At 42.5% G+C, this 21,281-nt stretch overlaps 1 protein-coding gene across 1 annotated transcript; it reads left to right on the plus strand.

The window, feature by feature from the left end:
* Nucleotides 1-986: 986 nt before the first annotated feature.
* On the plus strand, nt 987-20,144 carry ppl (periplakin). The gene is made up of 22 exons (XM_062532711.1): nt 987-1,222; nt 5,210-5,318; nt 6,498-6,652; nt 7,284-7,404; nt 7,745-7,870; nt 8,054-8,095; nt 8,666-8,827; nt 9,143-9,250; nt 9,610-9,705; nt 10,163-10,285; nt 10,684-10,830; nt 11,589-11,740; nt 11,964-12,067; nt 12,585-12,742; nt 12,956-13,134; nt 14,848-14,986; nt 15,235-15,428; nt 15,743-15,893; nt 16,004-16,087; nt 16,551-16,667; nt 16,867-16,959; nt 17,050-20,144. The coding sequence occupies exons 1-22, from the start codon at nt 1,176-1,178 to the stop codon at nt 19,714-19,716; spliced, it is 5,274 nt and encodes a 1,757-aa protein (XP_062388695.1). The 5' UTR covers nt 987-1,175; the 3' UTR covers nt 19,717-20,144.
* The last annotated feature ends 1,137 nt before the right edge of the window (nt 20,145-21,281 follow it).

The raw sequence follows: 21,281 nt of genomic DNA on the forward strand, positions 1-21,281 counted from the left end.
TTATTAAATGTTATGTGTGTTTTGGCGCCCTATAGGCTCAGTCTACTGTTACAGCTTCATGCATAGCCTCTGACAGGTTGGACTTGCCCTGCTAGAGCTGGTCTTTAAACAGCCACACCCTCCACTGAAAGAGCGAGCTCACTCTGTTGTTGGAAGATTCGCTACCTCTAGTACATTACATTCCATTACATTTAGCTGATGCTTTTTAACCAAAGCAACTTAGGGAGATAATAAGGGTACAGTCACAGTGCAATAAGGACAAGTTAGCGCAGCAGTAAATGCTACTTCCATACAGTCAAGAGTCAGTTGTAGTCAGATGGTAAGTGCTAGAATTAGCATGTCTAATGAAGGCCCCGTCCTCTATGTAAATGCACCTGTCTGTCTTTACATGCCAACCTGTCCTTTGCCACTTTTCTGTGCCAGATGTGTCCTCTGGCTGCGTGAACTCGGGTGGTTTAGAGAGAGAGTGATTTGATGGGTCATAATCTGCACCACAATTTTGATAATGGGTCATTGGGCCAAAATAACATTTGATGATGATGATGATGATGATGATGCCAGTGCGAAGACCAGCATACAAAACACACACACACTGTCTGAACATAAAGACTATTTTTGTGTACAGGTAACATAAGAGCTTCTAGTCATGATCATGCTTTATATGAGCAGATAGGTGTACTCCCACTTTATTTACTGTAAATATTGAAATTACATAATGCTATGCATATATTCTTGCAGATTAAAATCAATGTTTTATTGCGTTTTTAATGGCCTCATCATTGCAATTATTACATAGTAAGTCACAGTAATAATGACTGTGTGTGTGTGGTACATGACCTTCGCACTGTTAGTGCGCCATATCCAAACAAGAAAGGGCCCACGCCCATTCCACTGAGTGACAGCTTTGTGTCAGCGAAAGGGGAGGATTCCACTTCATATTTAAGCGAAGTTGCAACTTTATCCAATGAGTTGTCTATGACAGGAAGTATCACTTGGGAGGTGTCACTTGGTGGACTGACGACACAAGCACTAGGACATACCTGTTCTTAGTGAGGTGTTTAGAGAGGTACTCCACAGAGCAGAGGACGTCAACGCCCCGTCGTGTCGTGTACCAGGATAGACAGAGCGTGCCCAGTTGAAACAGGTGTTGGAGAAGCCCTTGATATTCAGTCAAGATGTTTAAGAAAAAGACCGTCAAAAGCGCTACCATTACGCAGAAAAGGTGAGTGCCAAATCCCCCCCAAAAAGTTCATTTAAAACTGCATAACAGATGAGAACAGTGAGCCAACGAACAAACGAAGACAGTGGAGGTAGATGAAAGTGAATGAACTTTTCTGAAAGTCAACTTCTACTGAAGTCAACTTTTGGGAGAAGTTTTCTTCTCATGTGTATCTTGGCGATATTGTTTATACAGCATAGTGTCAGTCGTCTCTGTTTTGTCTTCTACAACGTGCTGTTTCATCGGTCTCTCGCTGTTCGTTTTCAGAACTGCTTCTCTTTAAAACTCTCAAGATGTGGTTGTAAGATGGACATATCACGCTTCAAGTATCGCGTTTAAAAAAAAAACAAAAAAAAAAAACATAAATTACTTAGTATACTGTTGGGTACTTCATGTGTTCTGCTGAAGGTTGTATGAGGGTGTGGTGAGGAATGGACTGTCATACGCTAAGTAACTTTGGATGTTACGACTTCGTTGGCTACAGAGTTGAATTTAGCCTACAGGGAAATAAGTTTCATATGGCAAAATCCACAGTAAGTTTCGGATCAGGGCTGTTTGACGTTTCTGACCATTCGATAGACTAGGCTACTTATCAATCAAGCCATGAAATATTGAATAATCTTAAAGCACTTATAAGGTTTGTTTAACCTGTAAGCATGAGATAAGAGAGCACTGGTAATGTTTGCAGTAGGTGTCATACTTTAATCTCTTTATATGCATACTTAATTCTTTACCTATGGTTTCTCACATTAATTTAGTAAAGATTGATGGCATCAATACACTGTTGGATAAAGGATGTGGGTTACCCTAAAGGGACTGACTGTAAAAATGTAGGGCATTTCTCTTTAGAATGCATTTGCGATGAAAGCCAACTGGCTGGTTTTGCAGGGTAGGTTTGAACGGGCTCATTCAGCTCCTATGTCTCCATCAGTGCTCATTTAGCATTAGAAAGATATCTGGAAATGTGGGATGAAAACCACCAAACCTCTAAAAAGCCCATTTGCATATTTTTCTCAGGAGCGTGTTAAACCACAGGTAGCCTTTCTGTTCCCACCAGGCAAAACCTGGCCAGGTGCCAGGTACCATATGATGGTATTGGTCGGACAGGTTCTGTTGCTGGACGATAATACCTGGCACCTCATGTAAAGGACTGACAGAGTTGGGTGTGTGTTTCATGGAATCTGAACAATGTGGATTATCCCCACCCTTCCCATTATGGTCTGCACCCATGTGGCTGTCCTTGTTTGTATTTGTGAACGTGAGAAAACATCAAACACCAAGGCTACACACAACAAATGAAAACAGTCCTTGACCTTGGGTGCTGCCGTGAACTGTCAACTTCAGATCATCTATGTTTCGGCCACCTCAGTAGGCAGAGGAGAGGCTGATGACTATGTTCTGTATAGAGCACCACTCATTTCATGTCTTACACTAACAGACACACACAAAGAATTGACATTCATATACAGTATGTTTGAGTTCAGGCTGTTGTCACCGAAGTAATCATTTAAGAAGTAATAAATCTGTTCGTTTAAGAGTGACTGTCATGGCATTTGATGTGGGATTTTAAATGAATGCCCTAGTCTTGTCTCTGGAATGCTTTCGCTGTTATCTCATATAGCCCACAGATAGTCCAACAGCAGACCTCCTGTGCGCCAGACTACTGCTTTGTTAATGTGTTACAATTGGATAGGTGTGTCTTATCTGTGAGGGCACTCTTCCCCTGGAGCAAAGCATCCCTTACTCGGTGAAGGTGATTAGACAAACTTTGGACCTCTGTTTCCCAATAGAAATAGGTGTTTTTGTACACTTATCGGCTATCTATGATGATGACAAACATAGCGCACGCGTTGTAGTGATTGGATTGGAATGATCAGAATGTTTGAGAAGCTCATCCCGAGGTGTGATAACCTACCCTCAGAGTAGTGTTTCCTTAAGGCATGGAGTTGCCTCCCTTTGCGTTCATTTTCTGTGTTTTCCCTCAGACTGACTATACGTGTTTGGGATCTGGTGAAATTATATCATTGAAACCATGTGTGTGAGGGGAAGGGTCCCATGCCTCGGACATATTTTTGCATTTAGGTCATCAACAACACTGCACGCTGCCTGGTCATTGAGAGTGTGTTCTGGTGGATGTGCTGTTTTTAAAGGCCTGTGTGTGTGTGGCCTTTCCAAACTAACAATAAATAGCCATGACTTCAGTTTTGTGACTACTGTGTAGACCATGCTTTGACGTGTAGAAATGTGTACAGATTTGGATCTTACGGATAATGTGTGATTAATTGCCCTCACTCACACATAACAAATCCACATAGTTCTGTTTAGGCAGTTGATGATTGTGACATAATGGCAATTTTATTTAAGTCTTATGGTTTTGGTGCTATTTTAGCTCTTACAGCAAAGATGTGAATGTATTATTTATTTTTTATTGCATATAATTGGTTTGCATTTCCATTCACAGATCATGTTATTTTCAACTCCAGCTCTTGAATATCTCAGTATGGTTGAATAATGCTTTCTTTGTGCCGTCTGTTGTGTTTGCTAAGCCATAACCACGTCTTTAAGCCTGGTAGGTTTACTTAATGAGCCGGACTTCATATTAAAAGCAGCCATGCATTGGTTATGTAATAGTAGTACAAAACTGGTCCAACCTGTTGGGAACCTACAGTGAAATTTTGCTGGCAGTGCCCTCAACTGTCTCAGTGTTGTTGCCCAAGGTCCAAGGACCACATCCTGGCTCGTCATTATAGTTCTCTACCCAAACCATATGGACGATGGAAAGAGTAATATTGATTTGGCTCCGCTGCAGTGCACTCGGGTTCCCTGTGCTGCTCTTTCCCACATAAGTGAAAGCAGGAATACACTGGTGAAGATGAAGGAAGAGCCAGGGAGTGAGTGAGAGTGGTTGACTCATGGGTGGGAGCGTGTGCCAGTACTACCATGTGGTATTGTTCTGGTGAACTTTAATAGCTGCCTGGGATGAACACCAGGGGATCATGCATGTTAGCTCTTGTTTGCAAGTCTAGCTAAAGACGGCATGACACGACATCAGATTAATTGTTCACATCGATGTTGTGCAAGTGTGTGTGTGTGTGTGTGTGTGTGTGTGTGTGTGTGGTGTCTATGCATGCTCGAGAGTCTGTCTATGTCTCTCTGTGTGTGTGCGTGTGTGTATTATTGTGTGTTCGCGTCGGTGGGTGGATGTGTACAAACATTAAGTCATTTTGGTACGTCCATATTTGCATGTTAGACTGTAGTACTACAATTTCCTCATACAAGGTGGTTATCATCTGGCTGGGCTCAAGCCATTTGTATCCCTGTGCACTGACTCATACTCTGTTGTTCATGGCACAGTTGACTGCACAAAGTAAAGCAGTGGGGTTGATGGGCTGGAATAGCAGCAGGTGTTGTGCCACTACACTCGTGTACACCTTTTCACCCCTCTTGTAATAGCAACAGTATTGAGATGCTATTATTAGATGTTGAAAATAAATGCTTCAGCATTGCTTTACATTCATGAATATGTATGCAATAATGTGTATGCGGTATACATATAGGCCTACTTTACAGTAATGCAGACACAGTAGTCAAGTCCCACAAGACAATTTTGTTTCAACTTTCAAGCCATTTTCACTGAAATATCGTTGCTATCAATCTCTCCACAGACCAATTACCCTTCCTTTCTACAGTAACGTGGGTGAGGGATTTGTAGTATGGAGGTGGCAATTTACCCACATTTGTACAAGCCAACACTGTGCTACTATGTCTGCTTTTAATATTAGTCATGATTTATGACAAGTTCAACCATGACTTTAGAGCCACATACTAAATCTTCAAATGTTTGATGCTTAAAAAGTGCGGAATATGTTGTGATCCTACAACACATCCTCAAAATGTTTTATGCGCTTTATGCAATGTTTTGCTTGTACTGTTGAATGGTATCTTGAGATAAGTACAGTATATAATTGGCATAATGTGTGTTCCTTACAGCCCCTCCAAGCAGCCTGCCAGTGAGTTGACATCGCTCATTGAGAAACTTCAGAAGAATGCTGACAAAGTGGAGAAGAACATTCTGGAAACTGAGCAGAACCTCAACCGAGTAAGCATGCATATACTGTACCTACAACAAGAGAAGTTGTACTACTCTGTAAATCAATCAATGCACTGTTTAAACCAATCCTGTGGGGTGGGCTTTTGCCCCATACTTATGACACACATATATATATATATATGTACTGTATATATATTCTTCTCAGAGATATAATAATAAAAGATACAAAAACATACAAAAAAAGAAAAGTGGGAGAGCAAGCGGCCACATGTAGGTCTCTGGGCAAGTGGAGACTCAGATGCGATTCCGACCTGCTGCCATTTCCCGATCCCACCCAGTTTCTTCCTCACACCTGGCTTGGGACTCTCGCTCCTGTCCTATAGATATAAAGCTAACCCCCACCCCATTACTACAGCATTTACAATGCACTGTTTAAACTGATCCTGTGTGGATGGCTTTCATTTGCCCCCGTGAAACAATTCACGCACCGTATCTTCAGTGGTGAGTTGAGAACAAATCAGCACAGTATAAAATAGTTGCAGATTGGCCAATATTTTCTTTGCTGCTTTCGATTCAATGTTAGGACATGTCTGTCTGTGCCGCAGGCACTTTTATATCTCCAAGGCCCCTTTTTCAGTGGAAGCCACGTTTCGCAGGAAACAGGTTTTCAAAATCTCAATATGTGCAGATTTCCTTTCACTAGTCTTAATTTTTGAAATCCTGCACTCAAAAAACTTTTTGAGTAAGAGAGAGTCGATTGGACATATTACTACTATATCTCCATTTACTATCACTTACTATCTCTTACTTGACAAAAAATGCTGATGTGTCCAAACTGGAAGAGTAAAATCACTTCAATTGTTTATGTGTTAAATATTCAGTTCAATATTTGACTTTAATATTATATATTATAGTAAATAAATACTGAATTAGATATGATTAATACTGAATGAAATGACAGAGAAATAATGAAAGAGATCACACTAATGAGAGATTAGATAAACTGAATATCCCCGGCCCTTTGAGCCATTGTAAGCGTGTGGCTTGTGTCACCAGCACAACAACAGGTGTGTGAATGTCTCAGTGGAAAAGTGAAAATAGAAAAAGTGAAAAAAAAAGAAAAAAACCTTTCAAGAACACCTGTCCATTATGTTGATGACATACACAAATACCCCTGCAGTAATGCAACTACATCATGTAAACTGAATATCCATGACACTTCTTTAGGATGTGGCCAAAATCAACGAGGGCAAGCAGCCCCTCTACCAGGAGGACACCAACAAGCGCATCCTGAACTCGCTGGAGCTGCTCAAGGCTCTGGATGAGGATGCAGCTGCCGCTGGACGCCTTCAACACCCCCAGGCTGAGATGATCGAGCAGGAGTGAGTGTAGTGCATTCCTGCAGCTGTGCCACGCTACTGTAGTCTGCTCTGCTATGAGAGAACCTGTTCATACAGGAATCATTATGGAATAGTTATTTTTTATGATGAAGGACAGCACTCATCAGTTCTTTAAAGAAAATAGATTATGCCACGTTTAAAAAAAAAAGTTTTGAGATGCTTACTGTAAAAGAACGGATGAATGCTGTGCTTTATTCAGAACTACATAGCCATTGTAGGGAGGATTCAGCACCCAGTCTAGTTTAGATTAGGGTGTCAGGCACATTATCCTTTTTCATCGATTCATATAGGAATGAGCAAGAAGTGATTTTTTTAAGTGATTTAATCACAGCCTCGGTTAGTTAAGCAGAACAAGGGAGAGAGAACAAACAAATTAGATGAAATTGATGAATTGATGAAAAATGCATAATGCTCAGGATCACAGGAACATCAGTCTAAGAAAAGCAAATGCAGCAGTAAGAATGCAAAGCTCTATCATGTTACAGAGTTCTTAGCAGGTGCGTGACACTACTGCATCTCTCACCACTGTTTTGTAAAATGTGGCTGTACGCAAATGAAGGACAGTCAATTGACAGTGGCCACCTTTTTTTCCCTCCTGTTTTGCCGGAAACAGCATGAACCAGCTCCGTGACCGTGTCGTAAGACTGAGAGAGGACCATGACAAGATCTACCACCAGACGCGGGGAGAGGGCATGCCCACGGTCAACTGGGGCAAGATTGTGGATGAGAAACTGGTCAGTGAGCCTCCTCAGTCTAGTCAAGTCAAGTCAAGTCATTCAGTGTGCTTTATATAAACAAAACCAAACAGTAATAGCAGATAAATGCATAGGTGGGCAAAGAGTAATTAAAAAGATCATAATAAAACATAAAAAGAAAACATAAATCATGGTAAAATCATTTAATAATTTAGCACACAACAAGCTCAGAGGAGCACATCTCTGTCAAACACAGTGTCTTATATCATGATGTTTTACAGTGCATAAGCATTCGCTAATGTTGTGTTGCCCTCCTCTTTGAACTGCGTGTCGTAATTCCGGGTCAGTGACGATCATGTTTTGTCTTGTGGTTTCACAGTCGAATCTTAACAACAAAGGATTTGGACAGGACCTGCCCTCCATTGAGAAAGATGTGGAGGAGCATAACATCTTCCAGAGTGAGGTGGAGGCCCTGGCACCTTACGTCAATGAAAGCGACGATAAGGTGAGATGGCTGGACAGAATGAATGAAAGCTTTTAACTACTTTAATGGATAGTGATCTTCATGGTAATAATTACTTGCCATTCTTAAATTGTAGAAAACATTACCCCCTTTCAAAAAAGCAGAGCATATAGTTTATGATCTCTAATAGTCTCCCTCTACCTCTTCCTTCCATTCGCATAACAGGATTATGTGGGAGGACTCCAAGTGAAGTACAATAAACTGCTGGTAAGAAAACCTATTTCCCTCTCAGCTTATGTGCTCCTTCTGTAGCATATAGCAGCACAGCAAAAGCTCAGAAGTTCCTAAAATCACTATGGATTTACATTTACATTAGACATACTGTATAATAGGTGGTGTTAAGTAATAAGATAATGCTGTAACAGGCTACATAATAAGATGGGGAATCCATGGGAATTCTACCTTCTACTACCTGGGAATTCCACTACCTTCTACATTTTACTACATTGTAAAGAAAACTCTAGTATGAGTACCCACCAGAGATACTATTTTCTCTTCTGAGTCACACTGGAATCAATTAAGATTATGAAGCCTCTCCCAAGTTGTCCAGTGCAATTTAACAATGGTTTTGACAAGACCGTCATATAGAAAATGGTATTTTTTAAACATTGTTAAGTTCAGATTCTATGAAGGGCAATATAATGTGCTCAGTCACAGGCACACTGGCCCCTATTTCAAGTAAACAAAATGTTCACATGAATACTGTTGGGAGTGTTGAGCATTATTGAGCCAGTATCACCCCCACCCCCCACCCCCCAACACCCCCCACCCCTCCAGGCCAACTCCACCGCCCGGCAGAAGCACCTGCTGTCTCTGCGTGACTACATGCAGCGCTGCACCAACGAGCTCTACTGGATGGACCAGCAGGCCGAGGAGAGAATCGGCTACGACTGGAGTGACACCAACCTGGACTACCCTGCCCGCAAGAGGCAGTATGAGGTACAAGGATCGTATACAGTTAACGTTAAACAACGTTTGAGATGATCGTAAAAAGGTTATGTTTATGAGGTTTTTGTTTTTGAGTTTGTGATGTGATGAATTCAGAGTTAGATGAATATTTGCAAAAACTGATTGAATTGGTAGTTAGTGTAATGTACAGTACAAGCCAGCATGCTGTCAGTTGGGTAGTATTGCAAAACAAACAACAACTAGTGAATATGAACATGTGATTTTTTGGATTAGAGTAATAACCAAGTAACCCTACGGTATCCTTGCCCTAACATACTGTATGTTAATATAATTTTATGAACTTAGAACTTCATCGGCAAGTGCCTGGAGAGTAAGGAGGCGACCATCACCAAACTCAACGATGATGGGGAGAAACTCGTCGCTCAGCACCATCCAGCGAAGAACGTCATTGAGGTACAGCTGTGTATATTTGTAGTGATACAGTAATTTCCTGTGTATTAGCTGCATTGTGTATAAGCCGCAGGACAGTGTTTTATGCAAGTTAAAAGAAACATAGCCATATTAATATCATATTGACTGCCCCCCTGTATTAAGCTCATAGCTGAAGAAATATTGCAAAATCAATGCATAGGCCGCGGCTGATAGTCGGGAAATTACGGTAGTGATTAACTATTAATCATAGTTAATTAATTATTTAAGCAATATAGCACGAGTGGGAGTGGGTTGTTGTTGGATATTCCCACGGGTGTTGTTCGGCCAAAGCCACGAGGCTGGAGGCTTGTGTTTGATGCTGAAATGGCTCCCTCTCTCAGGCTCATATGGAGGCTGTCCACGCTGACTGGAAGGAGTATCTCAACCTGCTCATCTGTGAGGAGAACCACCTGAAACACATGGATGAGTACCACAAGGTAAGCACAGCAGTGGATGTCTGCGCTGTTGGTTTGTTTGAGTACACAGGTGTGGCTAATACATGAGATTGTGGCAGTAATTCATTTGTAATGAAGAAGAATCATTAAACTTACGTAACTCTTACCTACTGGTAATAACAGTCGTGTTATTCAACTCAGCTACGCCTTCTATGTGTGTGAGAGATCTATTTTTATTCAATATAGCTACGCCTTCTATGTGTGCGAGAGATCTCCCTGAGACTTTCTCTTCCTGCCGAGAGAGTGTTTTCATGACTCGACACTGAGATCAAATGTCTTCAGAAGTCTGTGAATGACAATAGGCATTCATGTACAGTAGGGTTTCCTTGGGGCTCTCTGATGAGTGTGCGACCCTGTGGCTCTTCTTCCACTGAGTTTCTACTTGACTGCAATTAGTGGCGACGTCAAATTACAATGCTCTCTCCCTCTCCGCCCCCAGTTCCAGAAAGAGGCGAGAGACACCCAGGACTTGCTGAAAAGGCTGGATACCGACATCAACCAAAAATACAACCCTGAATTCAAGGACATGTTCCAGATGGAAGGGCTTATCAGTGACTTGGATGTGAGCCCTTTTCCACGTTCAATTCTCACACAGAATATATATTTAGCAAAGCACCATGTCCCAGTTATGTCTTTATCCCCTACATGACTTGTTTTTACTTTCTCATGTAAGCATATGTATTTGTATATGTACAGTATGTATGTATATATGTACAGTATGTGTATATATATATATAAATATATACTGTATATATGTGTGTATATGTATATACACACACATATATACATATACATACATACATGTAAATATATACAGTATACAGTATATGAGTGTGCGTGTACAAATACATATACCTATATACAGTATTTACATTTACATTTATTCATTTAGCAGACATATTTATCCAAAGCTCATGTGTATATCTTTGATTGTTTGATTGTGTCTATGTGTATGAGCAGGACCAGGCCAAGGCGCTGGATCACTTTGATGATCGCGTGAAAGCCCTCCAGAAGCGGAGTCTGCAGGTGCTGCCTCTCAAGTACCGCCGCGAGCCGCCGTCCAAGCTCCTCCCCGTCGAGGCTCTGTGTGAATTTGACTCCGAAAAGGTACTGGCAGAAGTACTGCACCTACATTTGCCATTTTCACACACACACACACACACACACACACACACACACACACACACACACACACACACACACACACACACACACATGCGCGCGCACACACACACAAAACCAGGGAACAGGTTAGTCTCCCCACCCTACCTGTAATCACTCTTTATCTCACACCCATCCCATCAGCATACACACACACACCCATACACACATAAGCACACACACACACACACGCAGCTACACACACATAAACATACAGTACTGACACCAGCACATTGAATATGTATGCAGACAAACCCATTTATATTTGCCAAGGACTCCTCCCTGGTCCCCTGAAATGTGTGCGGCATTTTGTAAGCAAGCACTATTGAATGTGTCAAATTTCCCCCTGACTTCTCCTCTTAAAAGTACTCAAACTTTCTTTTACCATTCTAATGTATTTAAATCCCTGTGAAATACCAACTGTGCTTCCGTGGAGCGTCTTATTTTTAAAACCCCTACTGGAGATTATCCCCTGGAGCAGTGGATTTTTGGGGATGGATTTCAGGGATCTGCGGAGTGTTTTCAGGCATTTCCAAGGTTTAACTATCCAAGCAGGTCACAAACTAAGAAGCAACCATCTCTCTTGCTCATCTGCCTCGCCTTTTGTGTGTGTGTGTGTGTGTGTGTGTGTGTGTGTGTGTGTGTGTGTGTGTGTGTGTGTGTGTGTGTGTGTGTGTGTGTGCGTGTGTGTGTGTGTCGCGCAGGGCCAGATTGGGCGCGGCGAGAGGTACACCCTGCTCAGGAACAACGGGAATAAGTGGGACGTGAAGGACCAGTCTGGCCACACACTGACTGCTCCCGGAGCCTGCTTCTTCATACCCCCTACTGACCCAGATTCAGTTGCCATCACCGACAAGTGAGTTTCCTCCTGGTCACAGCGCTCGGTAGATAACACACACATACACACACACACACACACACACACACACACACACACACACACACACACACACACACACACACACACACACACAGGCTGTGTCTTTGTCGGCAAGTCATATGTTGCGGAATGCTGCTGCTTTTCTGTTTCCCTCTTGGAGGTCATTCAATTGACTTGTTTGTGTTTGTGTCACCTTTAGCCTCCTCAACCAGCAGGCGAACATCAAGAAGAAGGTGGCAACCAGCAAGGGCACTCTGCAGAAGCGACTGGGTGAACTGAAGAAGGAGAGTCCAGCAGTGCGCGGTGAGTGTGCAGATGTGAAGAGAGAAGCAGAGACTCCAAAATGACAGACATTAGTGCTGCTATGGCATTTGTCAAGGGGCGTCAAGGTGATGATACATGGGGCGACTTTTGGAGCAGTGTTGCCGGGCAACCACATAACCAGTTCCATCTATTATGATTGGATGCTCATCATGATTTGTCTACTGATAATTAAACGTCTCCAGAAAAGAAATTGTTGCCCAATATTAATCGGAACATGCCAGAACCACAATGTGTTTTTACTACCCAGACCATAATGAATATACCACGCAGCATGGTGATAACATGCACAAAAGAAAGACTGAATCTGCATGTGGCATTTCCCCAAATCATTAACATACTACGAAACTTTAATTATCATGGTGCAAATAAATGTTTGTCACATTTCTGGAGCGAAAGGTGTCTGCTCAAACCTTTTTTCTCACCGTGGCTATAACTGAACTAAGTCTAAAGAGTAACACAATAACTGATCCAATCTATGATTGACATGTGATCACAGACAAGGAAGAACAGCAATGTCGTCAGCTGATGGCCGGGCTGGACAAGGTGGTCAATGATCTGGACAAGCAGGAGAAGGCCATCAATGCTCGAGTGCGCCCCCCTCTGGAGCAAACCCGTCCACTGCAAGACAGTGCAGACCGACTCCAGGAGATGAAGGTCTGTTCTACTTGATTTTCATCAATTTGTTGATGAATTTGTTGCAGTCTGATATCATCCAGTAGGGTTTAAAATGTGTTCACATACTGTATGTGCAATGCAGTGATGTTTTTTTGGGTTTTTTGGTGATCATAAATTGTATCAGAGGACTAACTTAGATTTAAATGTACAGTTGTATTGACTTACGGCTTGTTGAATCTGTATCATTTGCAGGAAATTTCTAATGCTGTCAGGAAAATTGAGCCTGAGAAGGTCTCCAAGACCAAAGAGGCCGAGTCCTTCCTGCACTCCAACCCTAAGTGTGCCAGTGCCCCACTGCTCTACACAAAGGTGGACGAGGCTGATAAGAAATACAACAAAGTGGACCTTCTGCTTAAGCTCTCTGATGAGAAGTACGTGCAACTTACCTGACAGATATGTATAGTAAAAACAAATATATTTATAGCACATACAGTACAGTAAGTTCCTGTGTATTGGCCACATTGTGTATGAAACTGCAGGACAGTGTTTTATGTTTTAAGTTGAAAGAAACAAAACCATATTAATGCCATAGTAACTTCCCCCTGTACTGACCTCACATCATAGCTGAAGAGAACGTAACCCTGGGTCTTTGATAACGGAGTGAAGCGTGTCAGTGTTGGAATCGCCTTGGGCGTGACCAACTATGGAAGCTCCAATGACAGACAGGTCGACCTTTGCCTGGGCGTGTGTCAGGTTGCCTGTTTCTTCTTGGAGGGCGGTTCTTGGCCACGTGGCCCATCGTCGTTTGGCTGCTGGTTCCGTGCCTCTGAGCCCAGTTGTCACCCCTGTCGGCCTGATATGCTGACAATAGTGTAATGCCATTTAGGGAGCACACCGACTGGGCCGTATTCTTGTACATGTGCTGATAAATTGCTGAGGCCATGAGTTGATTCATTTTGGGCAAGGAGATGTGGGTGGAGGAGATGTGGGTGGAGGAGGATATTGTGCAGCAGTTTACATTTACTTTTTATCTTTTTACATTTATTCATTTAGCAGATGCTTTTATCCAAAACGATTTACATGTTATTACATATTTACACGTCATTACATCACAGGGGGCATTGTCCCAGAGCAAGTCATGGTTAAGTGCCTTTCTCAAGGGCAGAACACTGGGTGCCAGGTATTGAACAACTTACCCACAACTTTTCATGCTACTGCATGCTAGCCCAGCTCCTCAGCCACTACAATACCACCGCCCACTGGTTTAGTTTGTGGTGATAGGCCACTCTACCGCCAGGGCTCTTGTCAGGCCCAGTTCACCTAGTTTCGAGCAGCCCTTGATGAGCAGCCTAGGGGACTGTACCAGTAGCACCAATTCTCTGTCATGCAGGGAAGGACTGTGGGTAGGAGATGCCTTGTTGGGAACTGGGCTGGTGGGAGGCCTTTGCTTGGCCATCATACAGGTCTCTCTCTGCCCCGTCTGTGTCTTGGGTATGGATGGGGTCATCCCTATGTTCCCTGGTTTTCCCCAAAATGTTACGTGGTCGCAATACATATCGGGGAACATAGGACCCTTTTTGGGATAAGTGGGGAACATAGGATCCTTTTTTAAATAAAAAAGGTCCTGTTCCCCTGTTCCATACAAAGTGGGGAACTTAGGACCTGGGGAACATAGGTACGCTCCCGGTTTGGATAGCTCTTCTGCAAACCTTGTATAGGTTGGTGTGGGACTTGCCAGCAGGATATGTTGAGAAGATTAGAGTTGGTGTCGCCCTGTGTATCCTCCCCCCTGGGCGAGGAGACCCTTCATAGGAAGAATGAGTAAATACCAGTTCAGGGAGGGCGATCAACTGTAAGACATGGGGCGGAGCCTAGTTGTAGGTCGACCTGTCTGTCATTGACAGATGTGATGTCATTGGAGCTTCTGTGATTAGTCACACCCAAGGCGATTCCCATAGTGAAACACCAAACAAAATTAGATAAAGAACATTATAACAACATACACATGTATACTGTGACAACAACTTTAACAACCTTTACCTTATCAAACCATCTCTGTTGAGATGAGTGAAAAGAGTTTGTCCAATTATATTTTTCCCTCTTTTTATTAAAACATTTTCACTAATTGTAATTGTCTGTTTCAGACTTCAGAACTCCAACCGCCTGGAGAACTCCCTTCAGAAAGGAAAGAACCTTCTCTCCACCTATGAAAACAAGTTGGCCAGGGAGGAGGTTGCACCTGCAGACAACAGCTCTCTGGATAAAACCCTGCGTGAGCTAGCGGTAAGTCTCCAACACATTGTGATCTCTCTCTGCAAATCCAAAACAGTACAAGGCTTTTGATATATTATAACACTCAATAATATAATATTTAAAACACCCTGGAAGTAAGATCTGAGAGTCTAGTTGAAGAAGTCAGAAATTTAAGGCAGATATGAGAAGTATGATGTTCGAAAAGCTATTGTCCTCAAGAAACTAAGCTATGTCACAGGTGTATGACAATGGCGTCTCATATGTTGTAATCTGCACAGGATATGGGATCAGATCTTAAAGCCAAGAAAGGGGTGGTCACAGAGGCCGAGGACAACCTCAGAGCTGCCAAGAACAGCTGTGACAACATGGCCTCTAAGCTCCAGGAGCACTGTCCTGACATCGAGAGGCAGGAGCAGGAGGTCAATAAGCTCAACAAGCGCTATGACAACCTGAACAGACAGATTGACTCCAGGTGAGTACTAGATGTGCTATCTGTCTACCTATTATCTTTGATAATGTTTAGTATTGGTATATAAATAGAAAATATTGCACTCTAGATTAGCTGTTGTGTGATGTCAATGTGATATATTTTAGTGTGATGTGATTTATAATGATTTCAAATTACATATCCTCTTTGGATGTTGGAAAAAGTAGCATCAGAGACGGCCATATTCCGCTTGCGTTCTGTTGCGTGATGGGTTTTTTTTATCGAAAAAGTAGTACCAGACATTTAGTTTTGACAAGACAAGGTTTCAGGCTTTCACAATCTTGTGTATTTGCTTTCAGGTCACAGAGCCTGCAGAGAGCCAAAATGGCCAACAACAACTACCGCAATGATTATGACAGTCTCAATAACTGGCTGTCAAGGGTGCCAAACTATGAGCCACGTGACACTGATGATAAGGCTCAAATAGATTCCAAGCTGAAAAACCAAAGGGTAAGAATTAAATGGAGAAATCTATGTAACAACCAATGGTCATAATATTGGACTATCAGTTGTGGACAGAAATGATGATTGGGATTTTTTTTAAATTCTCCTTTACACAGAACCTGCTTTCTGATATCGCAAGGAAGGAGTCTGATCTCAACAATGTCTCTAAGAATGCACAGCAGTATCAGCAAGCAGTGAAGGTAAGCTATCCTTAACATTTAAAGAATTGTATCATATATCTGGTGTTTATGCTAGTGCAGTGCCAGTACAAAGGGTGACCACAGGCACATAACACCATTGGTCACCGTGCTGAGGTGATGATTCGGGAATTTTTGTCATGCATGCATGCACACCGTGTCCAGAGGCACTCATCATATTATTAAGGACAAAAGCTGAAACATACTACAACATAGCATTTCCCATTCAAACAATTTGATTCAATTCGAATTCGATACTTCCTTCTCTTGAGTGCAATGCATGCACTTGTCAAGTATGAAGATGGTTGGATGAACAGTTCGAAAAATATATATATAAAAAAAAAATTACACAGAGATAGTGATTTTTTAATTAATAGACAGATATTTAAGTTTCAGACTAGGCTTCTATCGTGTTTACCTTTGTTTGTCCCTTTGACGTTCACTCTCATGCTCTCCTCTTTTTTAGGACTACGAGAATGAAAGTGAGAAGTTCAAATCCATTCTTGATCTCGAGGACGGTCTTGTTCCTCAGACCTACAAGAGAAGCAGACTTGAGTCCCCTGCACAAAGAGTGAAAGGAGAGGTATTTATCCAAAACCCCCAAAAGGAGAAATCTAGCGAGTTTTCACATACATCTAAATTTCTTGATGTCACCAAGTACTGTCGAATGTATACATGTGAAAACTCTCTGGATATTTACATAAAATGCCTTTTCTGTTTCTGCAAATTATCCGAACAAATGCAATTTTATGAATACTCCTTTTCATTTTTTTTGTTAACAGGAAGCTGCTATTGACTCAAAATTCACTGAAGTGCAAGCAATAAACAAGCAGAGGCTGCAGAATCTTGAGTTTGCTCAGAGTCTCCTGAATCAGGTAACGTATCAAAACACTCACCCAATGTTTCTATGCGATGAAAATAAATAAGCTGGATCCTTATATCTCCACTGTTTATCACCGTTACAGCAACCAGAGGTTCCAATCATCACACAATCTGTCCAGACTGTGAATGCTTCAGCCCCAGGACAAGAACCTTGGCGAGTCAGGAAGCAGCTGGATGAGGAGACTCAACGACGTGAGCAACTTGAGAGAGAGATCCAGACCATCCAGAGTGACATCTATGTTCTTGAGGGCCAGAAGCCTCAGGACACCATTGTGAAGAAGGAACTCATCAAGAAGTTGCCAGACCCACAGCTGGACGAAGACATCCACAAGGTCCAGCAGAAGCTGTCCGATGAGCGTAGAACCACTCGCCTCCTGGAAAGCGAGCTAGACACCCTCCGTCTGAAACTACGTGGCCTGGAGACAGAGGTGAAGGAAGGCGCACAGCAGTATACTGTCAAAGAGGTTCTCCGCATCGAGCGGGACCGTGGGCAGGAAGAGGAGGTGAGGAAGCTGAAGGAGGAACTGGAGGAGCTGAGGAGACAGAGAACTTTCAAAGACAACGAAATCATTCAGATCAAGAAGCAGGTCAACATCCTAGCAGAAGAGAAGAACAAGGAGCAAGAAATCATCACTGAAGAAGAGGTGATCAAGGTGCAAAATGACCCCCGACTTGAGAGTGAATACAGAGATCTCCTACACAGGAAACAGAAGGAAACTGATGGAAGAGCTCAACTGGAGGATGAGCTCAAGTTCTTACAGGAGAAGCTGAAGAGGCTTGAGAAGGAGAAGGCCATGGCTGAGGAGAAGATCTCCATCAGAGAAGTGCTGAAAGTTGAAAAAGACGTGGCCTTGGAAAGGGAGGTGGAAAATCTCAGGAATCAGTATGAAGACGAGAGGTCTAAACATAGGTCATCTCAGAGGGAGCAAGTTGACCTTGAGAGGAAAATCTCAAGTCTTGAAGCTGAGAAGTCAAAGGTCATCATCCAAGAGAAGATGAAGGAGATTGTCCGGCCTGACCCCAAGGCAGAGGCTGAGGTTGGCACCCTCCGTATGGAACTGGTGGAGCACCAGAGGAGATACAAAGATACCGAGCTCCAACTGAAAACTCTGCAGGACGAGCTCACCATGCTGAGGAATAGGGGCCCTCAGGTTGAGGTCAGAGAAATGATCAAGGAAGTCATCAAATACAAGACAGATCCTGAAACTGAGAGAGAGCTGGAAAGACTTCGTAATGAGATAGTGGACAAAACTCACCAGATAGAGAGGTCCGAAGTAGAAATTCTCAGAATGAACAATGACATTGTGAGATGGAAAGATACCAAACCCCAGGTGCAGACCAAAGAAGTGATCAAAGAGATTCTTCAGTACCGTGAGGATCCCCAAACCAAGGAGGAGATTGAGAACCTGAAGAGAAAACTCGCTGAGGAACAGAAGAAGCGCCTAGAACTGGAACAACAGAGAGCAGAGAATGACGAAAAGATCCGTCTTAAGAAGATGGACCTTTCTCAAGTGAGAGAAAAGTTTGTCCAACAGGAAGTCGTTAAGGTCGAAGAGGACCAGCTCTTGAAGTCAGAGTGTGACGACTTTGTCAAGAACATCAGCAATGAGCAGAGACAGAAGGGTAGTCTGAAAGACGAGCTCGCAAGACTTCAGCGGCAGAAGGCGGACCTGGACCTTCAGCTTGAAGAAATTGAACGCGAGCGCAGAGCTCGACGAGACGCAGAGCTGGAAATCCAGCGCTTGAGAATTCGTCTTAATGAACTGGAGGTCAGAGACAAAGAGAACCGTGAAAAGGTAACGGTGAAACAAAAGGTGGTGCTACAGCAAGATCCTCAGCAAGAAAAGGAACACTCCATTCTCAGGTTGCAGGTCGAGGAGGAGCGACACAAACGCACAATGCTGGAGAAAGAGCTTAATGTCTTGTTGGAACAGCAGTCATCGCTTGAAAAGATGGAGGTGAAAGAAAGAGTGGTGCGCTCGGAAAAGATCCAGGTTGAGAAAGATCCTGAGGCAGAAGTCGAAATTGAGAGACTCAAGAGAAATCTTGATGATGAGAACAAACGCCGACGTCAGCTTGACCAGGAAATCAATGATCTCAACTCCAGGCTGCAAACAATGGAGTTCTCAAACACAAAGACGACCAAAGACCTTGATCACATTCGCGACGAAAGCAACAGATTGCAGCAGGAGAACCAGCGCCTCACAAATGAAATCAGGAAGCTTCAGTCAGAGATTCAGATCACCAGCAAAGAGACCAAACACATCACAGAGTCTATGCCACTGGAGAATGGCAAAAACCTTGAGCTGCGTCTCACGTCACTTCAGAAAGAGCTTGCGGACCTCAGGCGCATAACATCGGATAAAGATGAGGAGATCGAGAAACTCCAGAAGAGCTTGTCTGCGATGAGAGTCAAGCGAGAACAGCGAGAAAGCCACCTGAGACGGTCCATCGTCGTCATCGATCCAGACACGGGCAAAGAGATGAGGCCAGAGGAGGCTTACAAACTCGGACTGATTGACTGGAAAATGTTCGTCAACCTGCAGAGCCAGGAGTGTGACTGGGAGGAAATCTCAGTCAAGGGTCCAGGTGGGGAGTCTTCAGTTCTGCATGACAGGAAGTCTGGCAAGAAGTTCTCAATCGAAGAAGCTCTGAAGGCCGGGCACATTACAAATCGTCAGTTACAGCAGTACCTAAACAAAGAGATAAGCATCCAGGAGTTTGGTGTGATGGTGTCAGGCAAAAAGTAAATGAATTCCAAAGAAATATTCCTCTGTCTCTCTATACATCTAAATCATGTTTCCATGTTTTCAGTAAGAATACTACTTTTATGTAGTTCCCAGTTTAACATTGAAAAAAATGTTTTTCAGCCATTGTGATATTCTTTTTTCTCACAACACAAAACTTTGTCTATTTATAAATACTCACCTTTTGCGCGGCTTGGTTGTGCTATGCTGTATGAGGGTTGTATGGTGGGCTTCTCTATTGCCATATCTGAAATGCACATGGACTGTATGTTGGAGAAAGCGGTTCTGAATGTATGCAAACATGGTATGCTCTTGAAACTGGGTTCAGGATATATTGGTGTTTTAACTCACAATCCAAATTCTCTGCCCTTGGTTCTCTTTTACACTGTACTTTTTTGCTGTCCTAAATAAAATGAAAACGTATCTGAAAATGGTGTTGTGGTGTAATGACTGTAATGTGTTATGTATTACCAATAGGTGGCCGTATAACAAGATGCAGACTAGTGCCCCATATAGGGCACTAATGCAGACAGGGACTGTGTAAGGGATGTAGGTAACAATAATTTAAAATTAGAAATGAGAGTATGTACACTGTAAAAAAAAATCCGTAGTTTTTACGGAAAAAAACTGGCAGCTGTGGTTACCGGAACAATTCCGTAAAATTTACAGCAATACAGTAATTGCCTTTACAGAAAACATGTATATTTTACATGTTAAACCTGTATATTAAACACTGGACTTATGTTATATTAGCGTTGCAAAAGGATGTTAAAACACAATGGTTGTGAGAAAAACATTCAATGAATATGTACATGTCACTGTTTATGACACCAGATTTTTCTCTGTTGATTGCATATTTCGTGATATTGTTGTTACCATGGTGATCTTTCGTGATATTGTTGTTACCATGGTGACTATGGGAGTGAAACAACCACACGACTTGATGTTAGCAGATTTGACTTTGAAATTGTATTAGTACATTGTACAGACATACCTTTCCATGCTTCTCGAAGTTCAATGACCGTTTTCAGATAGTGCTCACTTATGTCAGCTGGATATTTAAACCGGACTAGGTGTAATACTTTCATGTCTACGGTGTATTTTTTTTCCTAATAAACGATTACATCAGTGGTTATATCCGGTGAGCACAACATCAACCGAGTAGGCTAGCCTAAGCTAAAATGTCCCACATTGTTTCAAACTAATAATATAGCCAATAAATGAAGTAGTAACTGACTTACAATGCATGCTGGGAAGCAAATCTCAAGTAGCCTTAGGCCTACACGAAATTTAAGTTAGCCCATCAGATATCAGGTTATATTTTATAGTTAAACTATAAAGTTTATAAAGTCATACAATTGTGATAAACAGTATACTTATTCTGAAAAGTTGTTATATATAGATCGTTTTGTTTAACAAATTATAAGCAAGGTCACTTCTGTTGCTAGGCAACTCTAAACAAATGCCTCAGGTTAACATCAGACGTGTCTGACACATTTTCCACACGTTTTCCCCCTAGTTTTGGTTCAAATAACGTGTTTTGCTGCTTGGGCTACACTTGGTGGCAG

The sequence above is a fragment of the Sardina pilchardus genome, chromosome 3 (assembly GCF_963854185.1).
Source record: "Sardina pilchardus chromosome 3, fSarPil1.1, whole genome shotgun sequence".
Lineage (NCBI taxonomy): Eukaryota > Metazoa > Chordata > Actinopteri > Clupeiformes > Clupeidae > Sardina > Sardina pilchardus.